Source organism: Lithobates pipiens, unplaced genomic scaffold (assembly GCF_037356315.1).
Source record: "Lithobates pipiens isolate NorthernLeopardFrog02 unplaced genomic scaffold, aLitPip1_a1.2 Scaffold_22, whole genome shotgun sequence".
In the NCBI taxonomy this organism is placed as follows: domain Eukaryota; kingdom Metazoa; phylum Chordata; class Amphibia; order Anura; family Ranidae; genus Lithobates; species Lithobates pipiens.
In genome coordinates, this window is record NW_027507784.1 from 85,186,449 (window position 1) to 85,204,714 (window position 18,266).

General features: G+C 46.1%; 1 protein-coding gene across 1 annotated transcript in view; it reads left to right on the forward strand.

The window, feature by feature from the left end:
- Positions 1-9,238, forward strand: part of CNPPD1 (cyclin Pas1/PHO80 domain containing 1) — a 41,826-nt gene extending 32,588 nt beyond the window's left edge. The window contains exon 8 of the mRNA XM_077447828.1: positions 232-9,238. Coding sequence (XP_077303954.1) covers positions 232-855 — 624 coding nt within the window. The 3' untranslated portion in view covers positions 856-9,238. The remainder of the gene's footprint in view (positions 1-231) is intronic.
- Positions 9,239-18,266: the final 9,028 nt, after the last annotated feature.

Here is an 18,266-nt window from a genome sequence, read left to right on the forward strand (position 1 = left end):
ATGGGTGTTAAGGACCTCTGATTATAACCACCTTGAGGAGGGCAGGGACTGATGTAAATGTACAATACATGTGTAAAGGGCTACGTATATTGACAGTGCTATATAAGTACCTGTAAGAAATAAAATTAAAAAGGACGTTTTGTTAGATGATTTTATAGATTTGAACTATTGAATAAAAGCTGCTTCTCCTTTTTTTTTTTTTTTTTTTTCTTCTCTCCTTTCCCTTTCCAGTTGGCTTGTATACTTGGCCTGGTCTACTTAACCGGAGTTGCCACTTTATTTGCTTCAGTTGCCGTCCTGCACAAGGCTACCTGGGAGATAAACGGGACAAGGTTGCTTCCTTACATCACAGAGCCAGCCCCAGATTTGTCGGTGCCTCTGTTTTTTCCGGCTCCAGCTGAAGAAATCCCTGCTCCCCCTACCACTGTTCTTCCATGTTCCTTAGAAGAGGAGTGCACAGAGAGAAAGTCAAGTGTTACGGCTACTGCACTGTATCTCTGGGGCTCTGTGCTGACAGCACTTACCTACAAGGACACCGACGGCACTGACGATGAGGAATTACAACCCCCTGGCCGGTACTGCCCATACTGCTCCAAACCAAAACCACCCAGCACTCAAAAAAACGCCACACGCTGCACTTCCAACCAGCCATTCGTTCGTGCCTTTCCTGGACTGGATCTCTACAGCTTCCCTGACCTGCTAGTCTGTTCCAACTGCCCAAATTCTTGCACTATAAAATATCCTGAACAACGCCACGAATCTGAGACTCCTCTGTCTGATTCCTTGAAGATTAAAACCTCTATTGGTGCAGACACAAGCTTGGGCAGGCTGAAAACCTTACTGGTTCCAGGTTAGCCAACATGGAGGTTTCGCCCCCCCCCCCCTCTTGACGAAACTTGCAGTAGTCGGGATGGACGGTCGTTGTACGATGCCACAAAGTAAACTACAATAGATTGTATTTTATGCTAGTTATTTCACAGATTTCTGTATTCACACACTTCTCTCTATTCTTATATGATGTAACTGAAATAGGAATTAATATTTTAGGATGAAGCATGTGGCGTTTAGTATTTTGCTAAATAGCAGCAGTGCAAATTGGAGGTCAGCGCACTTTACGTTGCATGTTAAATTTTCTTTAAGGGTTTATTTAAAAAAAAAAAAAAAAAAAAATGCACATGTGTATGGGTGATATTAACAAGAACAAAACAATTCCACCTGGACAAGTTAGAAACATTTTTTTTCATTTTAGTTTGTTAGTGATGTTTCTTATGTTAAGAATGCATATATGCAGAATGAATAGAGGCCTGTCCCCTACCAATAATGCCTCAGAGAAGGACCCTTCCTTTCAGTGTGGAAGCAGTGGCCTGACAACCCCTGCTGAGTCAGAGCTAGCGTTTCCAATTGGCAAAGCTCATGTTTCCCTGCTGATTGGAGAGCTCTATCTCTGATTTAGTGTTGAACCTCTGCAGAGAGACCACTGCATCCACACAAAGCAAGGGTCTTTTAGTACAGAATTCTGGCAGGGGGGCAGGCCTCTCTACTCTGGCTTTGCCTGCTTTTTAAAGCAAACTTGGCCTTTGCACACTTTTTGTTTTCATGCACCTAAAATGTACATAGCTAGTTCAAACCGAAAGATTAGTTGGATGTTTGTGTGCGTTTATTTTTTTTAATCTACCTGTAAACCCTTTTTACAGCTTGGGGTTATGTAAAAGAACAAATTGACCTTTTACAAAAATATGTAAAAATGTTTGAAATGCAAGATGAGGGAGATGAAGTTCCTGTCCTAAGAGATGTGCATCTCTGGATCAGACTTTCTGCTCATCTACTTGGTTTTTTTTTTTTTTTTTTTATAGTTGATCATATTATCCTCACTTGTAGACACTGGTAAACGTCATTGGAGGGGGTCCACCTGCCTGTGCTGCTGTATGTCTTTAAAAAGATTATACATGCCCAAGTGTGACTATGCTATTGCACATTTGAGCCCCAGTGAAATGGAGGTAAGGCACAGCAATACATGGTTTTTATTGTAGATGTCCCTTGAGTTACTCATTCAAGCACACCGTGATAAATCTACAATAAAATTAGCTTGAATTTGCATCAGCAATATATAAAATAGATATGTCTGTCCTATTTCATGCCAAGAACAAATGCTTCCGGCTGCAACATGGCAGCCTTAAAGAGGAGTTCAAATGTTGGATACTGTAGCAAAAAAAAAGACCTCAGATCTCATTTACACTTGAAAGCAATTAAATGTCTTATTAAAAAAAAAAAATAATTGGGGGCAAGTGGTGTTTGAGGTTGCTTCCGTCACCCAATGTTATGGAGCCGAATGGGGGGGGGGGGGGCATCTTTCCCTCACTTGGCTCCATGCTACTGAGGGGACAGCATCGGATTATCTCCACCGCTACCGGCGGCTCCGGGTAGAAAGATGAACCGCTGATGAAAGTGATCCTGTGGCGAATCTGCTGCAGAGACCACTTTTATCTCAAATTGGACCGCCGGTCCTTGTAGAAACTACCAGGGTTATGGCAGCTATCTGCTGCCATAACACCGGTATTCTACGTCAAAATACCGACGTACAGCTATAGCGGTTTGCGGTAAGTGGTTAAAAATGCACATACTTTTTAGTGCATTGGTTTAGGGGTACCCTAACTTTTATAAGGAAGTGCATCTGAAAATTGCACTCGAGGCATGTCATTTCATTTGCAATCTGTATGCTATGTGAGAACACCTGAAACCACATCTGTACAGCTGGCCATAGACACTAGATGGTGGTTGGCTCTGAGAGTGGGGGGGTGGTTTCCACAGACTGGGACAAAAATTGTTGCTTAAACATGTATGCACACTTCTATTGTCAAATCATACATGTACCTGGAGGAGAGCAGCCAACTTGCCATGGTAACTATAGTGGGTTCAAAGAGGAAGTAAACCCTGATGAGTTTACTTCCTCTTTCATTCCCTGCAAAGGTAAAGCATAATGGTCTATTATGCATCCCATAGTAGTCCATTATGTGTCACTTACCTGACACAGGAGCCAGCGAAGTCACCACTGTCCCCTGTAGTTCCGAGCGTCCATCTTCTTGGTGGGTCTCGCTGCTCCAGCGCTGTGATTCGCCGGAGCAGCGATGACGTCACTCCCGCGCATGTGCACGGGAGCCGACACTCGCGGCATATCGCCACGATCTGCGGCTTACCCAGTGCACCTGCGCGCCGATGTCTACGGCGCATGCGCCGTAGACAGCGGTGGCTGTCTTCGGGTAAATATCTCCTAAACCGTATAGGTTTAGGAGATATTTCTTGGACCTACAGGTAAGCCTTAATCTAGGCTTACCTGTAGGTCAAAGTGGTTTGTAAGGGTTTACAACCACTTTAAATCTGAACTATATTCCACTCCAATAAAATGACCTCCACAAGCTCCCTCGCCAGTTATGAAATTTACACCCAGGCCTCATTCAGGATCTTGGGTCGTCTTGATTGACTGTGCTTGGATGACACAACTCCTGTGCATGCACTGCACTTCATTCATCCCAGCAAATGAATTGTCCACTGAGCTGTGCATTGAAAGAAGGTTGTAAGTAAGAATGCTTTACTGCAGAAGAGATGTCCCTGCTGCAATACAGTGGCAAAAGTTCCACTTAACCAGAAAGTCCAGAATTCCACAAATTTTTCTAATATGAAATATTTTATAAATGGTGTTTTTATTACATAAACTCAAGTTGTATGTCAGGATCAATGGTCCATTAGCATTACGCTTTGCATTAAAGCAGAATTCGGCTACTTTGCAAAAAAAAAAAAAAAAAAATTACTTAAGTCTAGCGAGATGTCTGCCTCTATTATTCACATTTAACAGGTTGTTTGTGCTCCAGGAAGATAACTTCTGGAGCTCTGAGGCGGCTTACTGTGGTCTTGGTTCCTTAAAGAGCAGAGTTGCTGGAACTTCTATGAACACCTGTCTCCTCCTTCTGCCCATTCGCAGAAGCCTTTTGTATTATGTGAACTTATTCTCAATATACAAAGGCTTCTGTGAATGGACAGCAGGAGGGGAGGGTGGGCATAGCTGCATTGTGTGTCCTCGTCTCCCCTTACAGCCGGATGGGGGTGCAATAGAGAAGTCTTGGAGGTGACATGCACCAAATTGGAGTCGTAGGGGGGTACGAAAGGAAAATCCACTTTGCACTACAAGCGCACTTGGAAGTAAAGTTGCTGTAGATTTGAGGGGGACATGCAAGGAAAATAAACACAATTTTTTATTTTTTTTAACTTGCACATGATTGGATGATACAATCGGCAGAGCTCCCCCTCAGATGTACAGTGACTGCACTTTCATTTGCAGTGCAGAGTGTATTTGCCTTTTAATAAATCAACCCCATAGTGTGCCTGCACTTTTTGCAAAGTTGTTGAATTCCCGGAATTTAGGTTTAATAGATTGGTAGGGACACGGCTGCCTCAAGTGTCGGACTAGTTTGGAATGGTGTGTGTGTGTATATATATATATATATATATATATATATATATATATATATATATATATAATGTGTGTGTAATAGAGTTGCTCTCATCCTATTCATTAAATCGGCACTAGAAGGTCACAGGTTATAGTCATCATATATACATTTCATAGTTACAATTTTACTTTATTTTTATTTTTTTTCCTTTAGTGAAAGGGTGATGGGTCCAAATTATCTTCTGGAATAAGCTATATAAAAATTGAGAATATAAGGTTGGTACATGGTCAGCAATGCAGGGCCTAGTAACCCACAGCAACCAATAAAAACTGTCCACCTTCATGGAAGTGAAATCTGACTGGTTGCTGTGAGGTTTTATGCTTTTTATGCCATTGCTGTGTGACTTTATTGAAACACCTTTTTGTGACATTTATCTTTGTAGAGGGTCAAAATTCTCTAATTCCCATTACATACTTTTGCAGTTTAATTGCAGAGATCCCATTGCTGTACCTCCCCTGCTTTTTCTTTCTTCTTTGCATTGGTATAGTTTCACCAATGTGCTGATCTTTTCTTGGCCTTTATCTTTTTTGGTACAGTTGTGGTTCTTGGCCCCAGAGGGTAATACCACTAAAGAGACCGGGCACCGTGACTGTGTCTGATATCCCCATTCCTCAGCCAGGCTCCCCCACCACCTCCCTCATGCAGTATCCTCTCCTTTCTAAGTCTCGGTTCACACCTATGCCTTTAAGGCATTTTTCAGAAATGCACTAAAGCGCATAGTATATTAAACATGGTTTCCAATAGGACACGTTCACGTATGTTTTTTATTTGTTTAGCCTCTGTGTTTTTGGAAAGGGTCTTCTTTAAAAGCAAAATAGTACGTTTTTGGTTCAGTAGGGTTCAGCCTGGGTTCACACTAGTGTGTGCGGAACACCGCATTTTGAATCGACAGGAATTTTTTTCAGGGCAGATGTGATTTTAGCCTTGCAAAATGTATAAATGTATGGTTCAAATTGCACCGCACAGACCTCACATGCTTGTATGGCTCAAATCGTATGTGCACCAAAATGTTTTTTTTAAATCCACCCAACAAGAAATTGGACAAAATAAAAAAAAAAGCATAAAAAATGCAAATCTCATTAAAAATGCATCAAAAACTTGTGTGCAAAAAGCACTGCAGAAACAGATCAAAAGCAAACTGCATAGGTGTAAACCAGGCCTAAGTGTTGGTGTTGCTGGTGTCAGAAGATAGACAAGGGAACCGTGTCATGGCACCCCATCCACCGAATGTGATAGTGTTCAGCCTGGTGATTGGCTGCTAAAGCCAGAGCACTGGCGTGTCAGAGATCATGTGCTCACCCATACTCTGAAGCCCCGTGGTGTTAGCTGAGGCACTGGCAATGTGGCGGGGAGGGTTTAGGCTGTGTGCAGACACTGGCAATTTGTTATGGAGGGACAAAGTCCTTTTACGTTATTGTTAGCCTGCTGCCTTGCTAACTTTGTTTGCTTTGAGCTCTACACCTTTCACATTTCACTAAAGCTGGACATAATGGACTCAAATTGGGCCTGGTTAAGCAGAAAGTGGTGACATTTCGATCTGCATGTGGCTGTTTGATAGATGTTGATTCTTAGATAGACTTCTATCAAAGGGGCATGCTGGAAAACTTTTTGATCAGTGGCTGCAGACACTAAGTGGGGGGAGTACAATAAGCTGAAGGGAGGGGTTCCTCCATCTACCTTGCTTTTGGGTATGTAGGAACCCTAACCACTTGCTGTCCGCCCAGTAGCAGCAGCTGTGTGCCGGATCACATATATACATGATCCAGCTCTTCCGGTTAGCAGGCACGAATGTGCACCACCGGTGGCTCGCTCCAGCTGTGTATAATCACTTTATGTCTGCCGCCACCTGCCAATCATTCCATATAGAGGCAGGACAGCAGTCTGCCAAGTAAACGGGCAGATCGCCGTTCTGTCAGTAGGGAAGGCAGGGATCCTGTGTTCCCTCAACGTAGCGACATGGATCCATGTGTTTCCCTAGTAAAAGCACCTCCCCACTGTACAGTACAACACTGGCTAGGCACACAGTTAACCCTTTGATTGCCCCTGATGTTAACCCCCTTCCCAGCCGGTGTCAATAGTACAGTGACTTGCACATTTTTGTCACTGTATTGTGCTGGGTTCATGCTGCTGCGACTCTGGATCCGACTTCTGCAACCCCAAGTCGCGTGACATGTAAAATACCATTTTAGTCAATGAGAGCTGTCTTAAAGAGGAAGTAAACCCTGGCGGGTTTTTCGTCCCTGCAAAGTAAAGGCATAATGTGCTTGTATGCATCACATACTGGCACGTTATTTGACACTTGCCTGCAAACGAAGCCTGCGTTGTCCCCGCTGCAAGCCACATCATCCATTTTTTTTCTCCCCCCCCCCCCTCATTAGTACAGTGACTGCATATTTTTATTTTGTCCGCCACAATATTGAAGTCCCGCTATAAGTCACTGATCGCAGCCATTACTAGTATAAAAAAAATTGTCAGTTTTTTTTTTTTTGTTTATAGCGCAAAACATAAAAAATGCAGAGGTGATCAAATGCCACCAGCAGAAAGCTCTATTTGGGGGGGGGTGACATAAATTTAATTTGCGTACAGCGTTGCATGATGCTGCAATTGTCAAAGTAACAATGGCAAAAAGCAAAAAATGGCCTGGTCATGGGGGGGTAGAGATGTAAATCTTCCCGTGGGGCAAGTGGTTAAAATGTAACTAAGCCCTCCTTCACATTGACTGTGGCTTTGAAATTGCATAATAATTAATATAAATATATACATTTTTTTTTTGCTTGTTTACTAGTGATGGCAGCGATCTGCGTTTTTATCAGGACTGTGACATTATGGCGGACACATCGGACAATTTTGACACGTTTTTGGGACCATTGGCATTTTATACAGTGATCAGTGCTATAAAAATACATTGATTACTGTAAAAATGTCACTGGCAGGGAAAGGGGTTAAATTGTGTTCCTAGTGTGTGTTCTAACTGAAGGGGGGAGGGGACTGTCTAGGGGAGATGACAGATCGTTGTTCATACTTTGAAGGGAGAAGAGACTGATCGTCTGTTCATACAGAGAACCGGAAACTGTGTGTTTACACACACACAGATCCCGGTTCTCTGTGTCGGCAGCGATCGTGACCGCCAGGCACTCGCATCAACACCGGGGGCGAGCAGCGCGCGCCCGTAGTGGCCCCAGGGCTAAGAGACGTAACAACGTTGTTTCGCCCAGCCATGCCATTCTGCCCGCAGTACAACTGCGGTGGCTGGTCGGCAAGTGGTTAAAGTGGAACTCCAGCTGGACACTTCAAAAGAGGACGTTCAATTACTCCAGCGCCACCTTTGGTCAACTTCTGCATTGTTGTCTGATCTTTTGCATTCATTCTGAGCATGCGTGTTTGTAAAGTCCGATGGTTTTGTGTACACACGATCGGACTTTGCTCCATCGGACTTATGTTGTCAAAAAGTTTGTCCGTTCGCACAGCCAACAAAAGTCCGATGAAAACGGAAAAAGTTTGTCCGATGGAGCATACACACGGTCGGATGTTGCTCCAAAACAACAAATTTGCATGTTTGTTGTCAAAAAGTCCCAGCGTGTGTACGGGCCTTAACTCTAGAAAAGGTTCCAGTACTACTGCAAGGTGACTTCTATCCGGCTTGTGCCCATAGACTTTAATGGAAGCTGCCTCTAAGTCGGATCCTCATCTATATTGATGTGATTTGGATCTGACATTACAGGAAGATTACCCAGGTACTACCTAAAAGTTGCCTCAGTCACATTAAGTAGTACTCAAGTTGCCTGGCAAAGTCTAATGACTTTCAGCTCGCGGCAGCGTTACTGAACCCAAGTCAGGTCAAATTAAGATCCCTCTTCACTCTCCACGTCTACAAAAAAAAATGTGTCTGGAGTTCTGCTTTAAATGCTTATCACAGAACCACGAGCCCCATATGTAATGATGGAATACAAGAGTGATCCTGATTATATCTTTGCCGATAAGGTAACATTTATATGCTATGTTCGTATTAAAAAAAAAAAGAAAAGATGTTGAAAGTGATGAAATAAAGATATATGGTAAGTCGAAAAGTTCTATCTGTCTAGATAGATGTTCTATACAATTTACTGGGTTTTAATATCCGCCTCCCTCATGTCTGCTGTACGGCTCCTATTGTTCACAATGCCCAGCTTCAGTGTTCCAATTGGTAGTCTCTGTAGACGTCCTACACACCCCTTTTTGAGTAGGATGTAGAGTTCTCCATTGAGCAGCAAGCATGAGATCTGTTGATTGCAGAACAGGGCTGTGTCAGACCTCTGCAGAGAGACCACTGCTTCCTCAAATATAGGGTCCTTCTCTACAGCATGGTGGCAAAGGGAAAGGCTTGTCTGCTCAGGTTGTGGCTGCTTTAAAAGAAAACCCAACTAAAACATTTTTATGCTCCTGGAATGTAGCTAATTTAAACTGAATATTTACATGAACGTTTTTTTTTTTTTTGGGGGGGGGGGGGGGCGCTCATTCACTTGGTTCTAAGCTTGTAATATGACTTCCTTTCAGACTGTTGTTTGATCTCTTAAGAATCCCTGAACTGTGATTGTAAAAAAATAAAATAGTTGCAGGTTAAATGTTTGGGATGAACGGTGCAACACCCACTTTTGATCTCTTTGTAATAAGAACTAGTTTTCACAGTTTTTTTTTTTTTTGTAAAAAGAAAAACGCTTATATTCACGATTACAATAAAAGTACTTGCAACACTTGTTCTGGTGTGTTTTTACTTTCTAATGCTGTGGTTTCCAAAGCGCCCCATCAGGTGCCGCCTGTGAAGGAGAAAACTTACTTATTTACAAAATTTTATACCAGAAATAAAGAAAAAAAAATTTTCAAAATTTTTGCCCTTTTTTTATTTGTTTAGCGAAAAATAAAAATAAAAAAAAACGCAGAGGTGATCAAATACCACCAAAAGAAAGCTCTATTTGTGGAGGAAAAAAAAGATAAATATGTAGTTTGAGTACAGCATTGCATGACTGCGCAATTGTCATTCAAAATCCGACAGCGCTGAAACTTGGCCTGGGCAGGAAGGGGGTATAACTGCCTGGTATTGAAGTGATTAAAATAAAAATAAAATAATTTTTCTCTTATATTCACCAACCGACACAGCTCCTCTCTGTAACAAAATGGGTTGTCAGCCCTATCGCTGGAGATTACTAGGCAAGTTGTAATACCACACTTCAGAACTAAAAGTGGGGCGGTCCCTAGGCTACAACCCCACAGCCTGCTCTAGCAGAACTCCGTTTTATTTTGCCTAGTGAGGAGATAGACCTAGGAACCCTGTGGGTCCATAGGTCCGTGGTGCAGAAGCTTGGTTTTTTGTGCAAGATGAATAATCCTGTGATCTATCAATAGCCAGCTGGGTGACAGGCTGGTTCACTTATCCTTGTAGTCTCCCCAGTCTGGCCATCGAGCATGTGCAGGTCACAGCTATGGCTCGGCAGGCCATGACATACCTCGGCTCCAGAGGTGGTCGGTGAGCTTTATGCTCCGGGGTGTACGTATGACCGGGCTACTGATGTCTGCCTCACAGTATGCCAATGCCAGTAGTCTTCCCTGTACTGATCAGGAGCTGACTACCGTGCAATGTCTGCCAGCTGCAGGACTGGTAAGTACAGCTCTCCCTGCCTGTCGGGGTGGAGCAGCTGGGCATTCCCTGGGAGGTCGATTCGGGGGCCCCCCTCACCCCCCTCTCTTCTCTCCCCCTGTCCCTGACTCCCTCCTCCCCCCATGAGGGGGGCTGTACATGTGCTGAGCGGTGTGTGTGTGCGCCTGGGCTCTCACCTGGGGGTTTTAGCTGTGCTGGGTGCCTGGGTCCTGCAGGTTATCCCGCTGGATGCCTGTGTAGTCATGCCCCTGTGTAGGTGCAGCGCTGTGCCTGCCACATGTTCTCTCTAGTCCCCCATAGCGCTGTTCGGTGGCCATTTTATGTATGGGCAAGGGTCAGACTGGCTTCAGGCAGCCATTTCCCTGGTTATTCCCTATTGAGAACACCGGTGGCCATCTTCTTGTAGCCGGACCACGTTTTTGTGCTCTAGCAGCTGCCCCTGTGCCCTCTGCTTCCTGTTTCGTCATCACAGAGCACTGGGAAGGTTATCCTGTGTTCTGAACACGCGTTTGATTGCCCACAGATCGTTCACTGATCGTGCGACCGGCCAGCCACCGACACCGTTTTTTGCTATCTCTGCATCTGGGAGCGCTGGGGATCATCAGGCATTGCGGTAATACAGCGCGGAATGGCACAGGGTGGTGAGTCCAACGGGTTAGAGCCCCTCAGACAGCAGCAGCAGGAGGGTGGGACTGTCACAGTCCTAAGTCCCCTTCGGGTGGCAGACAGGGTAGGGTCAGCATGGCTTCAGAAATTGGTGTTTCTTCCCCCAAAATCCAGGCAATTGCAACCGGGTCACCTGCGGACTGCGCGGTCCCTATGGACACCCTTACGGCGGTCCACAATTCGTTCGTTGCCAAGATAGAGGCAGTACGTGGGAAGAGAGGTGCTAAAAAGCGGCCCCTACCCCCCCCCCCCCCTTCTCTGGAGAGAGCTCTGACGCCTGTTCTGTCTTGTCAGATGATGCTGACCAGGACCGTTTGGACAGTGATGATGAGTCCCTGTCCCTTTCTGGGTCCGTGTGCAACAAAGCGCTAGTTAGAGCACTTATCACAGCTGTGCGTGATACCCTGAAGATTCAGGAGCCAGTGGATCCCTCTGCTGATGTACCGGTCCCTTTTGGGTCCCGCAAGCCAGCGCGTTCACCTAAGGTGTGCCCGTATCTGACTTATTTTGATAAGTTCATTAACAAGGAATGGGGTCGCCCGCAATGGACCTTTTCGGTCCCAAAATACATGGCGGTGCGTTACCCCTTTGAGGAAAGCCTTCTCAAGAAATGGTCGGCTCCTCCGGTCGTGGATCCCCCAGTTTGCAGGTTAAAGTAACCACGATCCCGGTCGAGGGGACTCCTGCATTCAAGGATCCCACGGATAGGAAGGCCGAGGCGGTGGCTCGTTCCCTGTTTACGGTTGTGGGGTCAGCCGTGTGACCTGTACTGGCACCCGCACTGGTGTCACAGACACTGACTGAGTGGGCAAAACTTTTGCACCACGAATTGGGAGAGCAACAGGCCTCCCCTCTCTGCGTGGAACTAGCAGACCAACTAGTGCAAAGCCTTAAGTATGTCTGTGACGCGGCCCTGGATATTCTCCCTCTGTTATCCAGGGCTTAAGTGTCAGCTGTGGTGCTGAGGCGCCTGATTTGGTTGAAATGCTGGTCTGCAAGCCCTGACGGATCTTCCCTCCCTTGGCGACTGGCTCTTTGGAGCCTCGTTAGATGACATTATGAAAAATGCCACTGGTTGTAAGAGTACTCTACTCCCACAGGCCAGGAAGGCTAAGGAGCCACGCCGCAGGCAAGGGCCCTCTTTTTCCGCTCACCAGCGGCTTTTTTGTTTGCCCGGTGCTTCGACAAAATGTCCCCAGGCCCACAGGAAGCCCACGGATGGTCAAAAACGTTCCTGGAACCGCAAGCCTGCGAACAAAAGTGCTACCGCATGAAGGTTTGCCCCCACCCATGTCTTGGGTGGGGGGTCGTCTTTGGGACTTTGCAGCCCGGGGCTCCTCCCGGTTATCCGACCAATGGGTCTGCGATCTGATTTCCACAGGCTACAAGATAGTTTCTCTCTTGGCCGCCAAACAGATTCTTCCCCTCCAGCATACCCGTGTCCCTGGTTTGCCAGGGAGGCCCTGTTGGGGGCAGTAAGGGACTTGCTGAATCGAGGGGTGATTGTACCAGTTCCAGAATCGGAATGCTTCCAGGGATTCTACTCAATTCTGTTTGTGGTTCCCAAGAAGGAAGGGGTACGTCCGATCTTGGACTTAAAAGCCCTCAATCACTAAAAGTAAAGTGTAGAGGTTCAGAATGGAATCCATTTGCTCAGTAGTCGCTGCACTCCATCAAGGGGACTCCCTGGCATCCTTGGATATCCAGGATGCGTACCTGCACATACCCATATGCCTTTGGCATCAAAAGTTTCTGCGTTTTGCAGTCGGGGAAGCCCATTACCAATTTTTGGCTCTTCCCTTTGGTCTGGCATCAGCCCCCAGAGTCTTTACCAAGGTACTGGCTCAAGTATTGGCGTTGCTGAGACAACGTGGGATCGCGGTCGTGGGCTACCTGGACGATCTCCTCCTGAGAGCATCTTCCGCCTCAGAATTAGAGGAGAATGTGGCGATCATCATGCAGACCCTGCAAGAATTTGGGTGGCTGTTGAACCTAAAGAAGTCAGTGATTGTGCCGACTCAGCGTCTGGAGTACCTAGGTTTACTGTTGGACTACAGGGAAGTGAGCGTTTTTCTCCCTTCAGATAAATTGCAGACTCTCAGGTCCGCGGTTAAACTGCTGATGAACCGCAAGTGGTCGTTGCTCTGGTTTTCCATGCGAGTACTGGTGCTCATGGTAGCCTCCTTCGAGGCAGTACCTTACGCCCAGTTCCACACCAGAGTACTGCAGAAGGAGATCTTGTTAAAATGGGACAAGCCTCAGTTGTCCCTGGATCGACAGATCCAGATGAGCCAGCCAGTCAGGGACTCTCTGATCTGGTGGTTGAGGTCCCCGGTGATTCAGTCCGGAAAATTGTTCCTTCCTCTGAAATGGACGGTGATCACTATGGACGCCAGTCTATCCGGCTGGGGTGGAGTAATGGGGATTCAGTCGGCTCAGGGCCTCTGATCGACGAAAGAATCAAGAGTTGCCGATCGATCTGCTCGAATTGAGAGCGATCAGGCTGTGCTTCCACCCATGGTCAATGTGTCTTCAAGGGCGTCCGATCGGGATACAGTCGGACAACGCCATGGCTGTGGTGTACATAAATCACCAAGGGGCAACAAGAAGCTCACCCGCTGCTCGGGAGGTCGCTCACATACTTTGGTGGGCAGAGCGACACGTACTGGCCCTGTCAGCCATTTACATCCTGGGGGTGGAAAATTGGCCGGCGGACTATCTGAGCCAACAGATGCTGGACCCAGGAGAATGGGCATTGCAGCTGGAGATATTCAGGCCGCTGTGCCTGAAGTGGGGCACACCAGATGTGGATCTATTGGCCTCCCGTCTCAATCGGAAGGTGCCAAGATTCGTGTCCAGGACAAAAGATCCGTGGGCAGATGCTCTGGTGGCTCCGCCTTTCCTCCACTAAACTGTTGCCATGTCTGCTTCGCAGAGTGGAAGCAGAGGGGATTCCAGTAATTCTGGTTGCCCCAGAGGCTCTGGTACGCAGACCTGGTGCGTCTGGTGGCAGACGCTCCCTGGCGACTGCCGTTGCGAGAGGACCTCCTATCTCAAGGTCCAATCTTTCCTCCTGCTTCACCATCACAGGCTTTAACGGAATGGCTATTGAGAGCCAGGTGTTGAGGAACCGGGGTCTGTCAGACTCTGTGATTCCAACTATGTTGAGGGCACGGAAATCTTCTTCTCGGAAGATATACCATCGTACCTGGAAGGCCTACATCTCCATGTGTGAGGAGAAAGGGTGGCATCCACGTTCCTTTTCCACAGCAAGGATCCTGTTGTTTCTCCAGCAAGGAGTAGACCAGAGATTGGCATTGAGCACCATCAAGGGGCAAATCTCAGCCTTGGCTGTCTTTTTTTCAACGACCCCTGGCATCGCACTCCTTAGTGGGTACCTTCGTTCAGGGGGTACGACATGTTGTCCCTCCGGTGCGCCCACCGTTACCCCCATGGGATATGAACCTGGTGTTGTCGGTGCTTCATAAAAAACGCTGTTTGAAAATATCAGGGAGATTCCCCTGTTGACTCTTTCCCAGAAAGTGGTCTTTCTAGTGGTCATCACATCGGCCGAGAGGGTTTCGGAGTTGGCAGCCTTGTCTTGCAAGTCGCCTTATCTGGTCATCCACAGGGATAAGGTGGTGTTGCGTCCGCAACCATCCTTTCTACCGAAGGTGGTCTTGGCTTTTCATATCAATGAGGGTATTGTATTACCATTGTTGTGTCCTAAGCCGAAGCACCCCAAAGAGGTGGCCCTTCACGCTCTCGACGTGGTTAGGGCTCTGAAGGTGTATTTGTCTGCCACGGCTCCCTTTTGGAAGTCAGACTCGCTGTTTGTTTCGGTGGCTGGTCCAAAGAAGGGTATGGCGGTCTCGTCGGCCACCATTTCCAGGTGGATCAGACAGATTGTAGTACAAGCCTACGCCTTGAAGGGGCAGGTGCCCCCCCTTTCCGGTCATGGCCCACTCTACAAGGGCAATTGGAACGTCTTGGGCTTTCCGACACCAGGTGTCGGTCGCTCAGGTGTGTAAGGCGGCAACCTGGTCGTCTGTCCATACGTTTACCAAGTTCTACAAGGTAGACGTCAGTGCATCGACTGATGCCTGTTTTGGCCGCAAATTTTTGCAAGAGGCCGTGTAGTTGCAATTCCATATGCAATCGATATTTTTTCCTGGTTTTTCGATAAAAACGCAGTTCTGTTAGGTTAATGCACTGTTGCATTACTTCTGCAAATGGTTGCGGTCTTGGGAATCACTCCTGTTGAGGATACCCGGTTATGTGGTGTTTTTCCACACACTGTTGTTTTTTTGTGGGTTTAGTTACACTAGTTCCCACTTACCATGGTGGATGAAGTTCTTATGCTGTTTTTCCCACCCCTCGTTTGGCACTGCTTGGGGACATCCCATTTTGTTACAGAGAGGAGCTGTGTCGGTTGGTGAATATAAGAGAAAATAGGATTTTTGTACTCACCGTAAAATCCTTTTCTCTGTAATTCAGTGACCGACACAGCACCCGCCCCCTCCTTTTTCTCTTTACGTTATACTGCTTGTTGATGTACTGAGTTCTGCTAGAGCAGGCTGTGGGGTTGTAGCCTAGGGACCGCCCCCTGAGCGGAACTGAAAGTTCTGAAGTGTTGTATTACAACTTGCCTAGTAATCTCCAGTGATAAGGCTGACAACCCATTTTGTTCCAGAGAGGAGCTGTGTCGGTCGGTGAATTACAGAGAAAAGGATTTTACGGTGAGTACAAAAATCCTATTTATTTTCTTTCCACAGTACTGGATTTGTTTCTTTCTGCCACTAGTTGTCCTCAGTCTTCTGTGTTATCAGTGCAACCCCATCAGTGCTGCATATTAGTGCCTCCTCATCGGTGCCCATCAGTGAAGGAGAAAAAATACCTATTTACAAAATTTTAGCAGTAAAATTAGCCCAATTTTTTTTTATTGTGAAAGATAATGTTACGCTGAGTAAATTGATACCCAACATGTCACGCTTCAAAATTGCGCCCGCTCGTGGAATGGCGACAAATGTTTAAAATCTCCATAGGCGATGTTTAAAAAAATTCTACAGGTTGCATGTTTTGCGTTACAGAGGAGGTCTAGGGCTAGAATTATTGCTCTCGCTCTAACAATCGCGGTGATACCTCACATGTGTGGTTTGAACACCGCTTTCATATGAGGGCACTACTCACCTATGTGTTCGCTTCTGCGCACGAGCTCGGCAAAACGGGGCACGTTTAAAAAAAAATAAAAAAATGTATTATTATTATTTATTTTACCTTTTATTTTTACACTGTTAAAAAAAAAATTCACTTTTATTCCTATTACAAGGAATGTAAACATCCCTTGTAATAGAAAAAAAAAACATGGCAGGTTCTGCCAGGTTCTTAAATATGAGATCTGGGGTCATAAAGTCGTCAGATTTCATATTTAGACTAAAATGCAAAAAATAAAAAATAATTGTCCCTTTAAGAGATATGGGTGGAAGTGACGTTTTGACATCGCTTTCGCCCAGCAATTGTATGGAGACGGGTGGGGGCCAACTTCTCCTCACTCGTCTCCATGCTGAGCCTTCAAGAGGACGCGATCGCCTCCCCCGACAGCTCTGGTAAGCGGCAGAAGGCACCGGATTGCGGTGGGAGGACCCTCTCCCGCCACCGATAAAAGTGATCTCGCGGAGAATCCGCCGCAGAGACCACTTTTATCTTGTAGCAGACCGCCCGCTGAAGAAGGGGATACCGGGGTTATGGCAGCTAGCTGCTGCCATAACCCAACAACGATATCCTCCTTCAAACAGCCGCTTTAAAACTGCGGCGGGCGGTCCATAAGTGGTTAGAATACAAAAAAATAAATAAAAAAAACTTGATTTTTTTTTTCCTTGCACACCACTACAATTCTCAAGTACTGAGATCAGTTTCCTAGAACAGATTGTTTACTCGGCGTATGGTCTTGTTCAACTGTAAACTGGTCAAGTGACAAATGGTTCTGTCACCGGTGTCACTGAGACACCTGGGAGCGATGCCTGTGCATTTTATTTATTTATTAGGCTCGGTTCACAATGCTGCGATGCGGGATCCCTGCGAATTCACTGCGGATTCCCACAACACATGTCTCCAGGTGGCAGTTTGCACTGTCCTCTGCTGGGAGTGTTGATTAAAAGTTAATGACACCCCCAAATCAGGTCACATATTGCAGTGCGAATGGCAAATTCAGACGAGAATCGGATCGCATGGATGTGAACACCCATGTGATCTGATTCTGCTGCGGACCAAAAAAAGGATCCTGTGCCGAATTTGGTCCGAATGCAATGCGAGTTCAGCCATACTATCTGTATGGCTGAATTTGCATCGCACAGACATCGCATGTGATCTGCAGTGCGGTACGAATCACATCCGATGAACCGGCCCTAAAAGATAATGACACCCCCCCCCAAATCAGATCTGCAAATTCGGACATGAATCGAATCGAATCACACGGGTGTTCACTGTTGCGGACCAAAAAAAGGGTCCTGTGAGAGTTTTATCCGAATGCGATGCAAATTTAGCCGCTATCTGTATGGCTGAATTCGCATCGAACAGACATTCCATGTGATTTGCACTGCAGTGTGATGTGATGCGATCTCGCACCACGCAGCAGTGTGAATCGGCCCTCACAGGTATTTATATAGCACTGACGATTTACTCAGCTCTCTACATATTGTATGTTCACATCAGTCCCTGCCCTCAAAGAACTTAAAAGGTCCCTATCTCACATGTAAAAATTGGTTTTATGACATAATTTTGATGCCAGGGGGCGGGTTTAGGCCGCAATTGTTTGCACTGATTGGTGGATTGTTTTTTAAATACTCGGTGATCTGTGTTGCACTTCATCTTGCCTGACAAAGGGGCCGTGCGTGGCTCTGAAATGTTGCCATATGTGTACCGTGTGACCATGTGAATAAATCTTTGGATCCTTTTCAGGAATCCTTGGTGTGCTGATGACATTTCTACACTTCAACTATCTCGCATGTATTAAGGCCCGTACACACGATCAGACTTTTTGACAACAAACATGCAAATTAGCTGTTTTAAGGCAACATCCGACTGTGTGTACACTCCATCGGACAAACTTTTTCTGTTTTCATCAGACTTTTGTTGGCTGTGTGAACGGACAAACTTTGTGACAACATAAGTCCGATGAAGCAAAGTCTGATCGTGTGTACAGAAAACCATAGGACTTTTGTACAAAGTACAAACCACACATGCTCAGAACCAATGCAAAAGATCAGACTACAATACAGAAGTTGACCAAAGATGGCAGTAAAGAGCAGAAAAACCACGTGATTTGGTGAAAGTTGGCTGAAAAAGTCCAATCATGTGTATGCAATACAAGTTCACGGCCGCCGCCCTTTGTACTAAAGTTCACGGGAAAGTTAGTATAAAGTCTGATCGTGTGTATGAGGCTTTATACATACTAGGGCCAACTT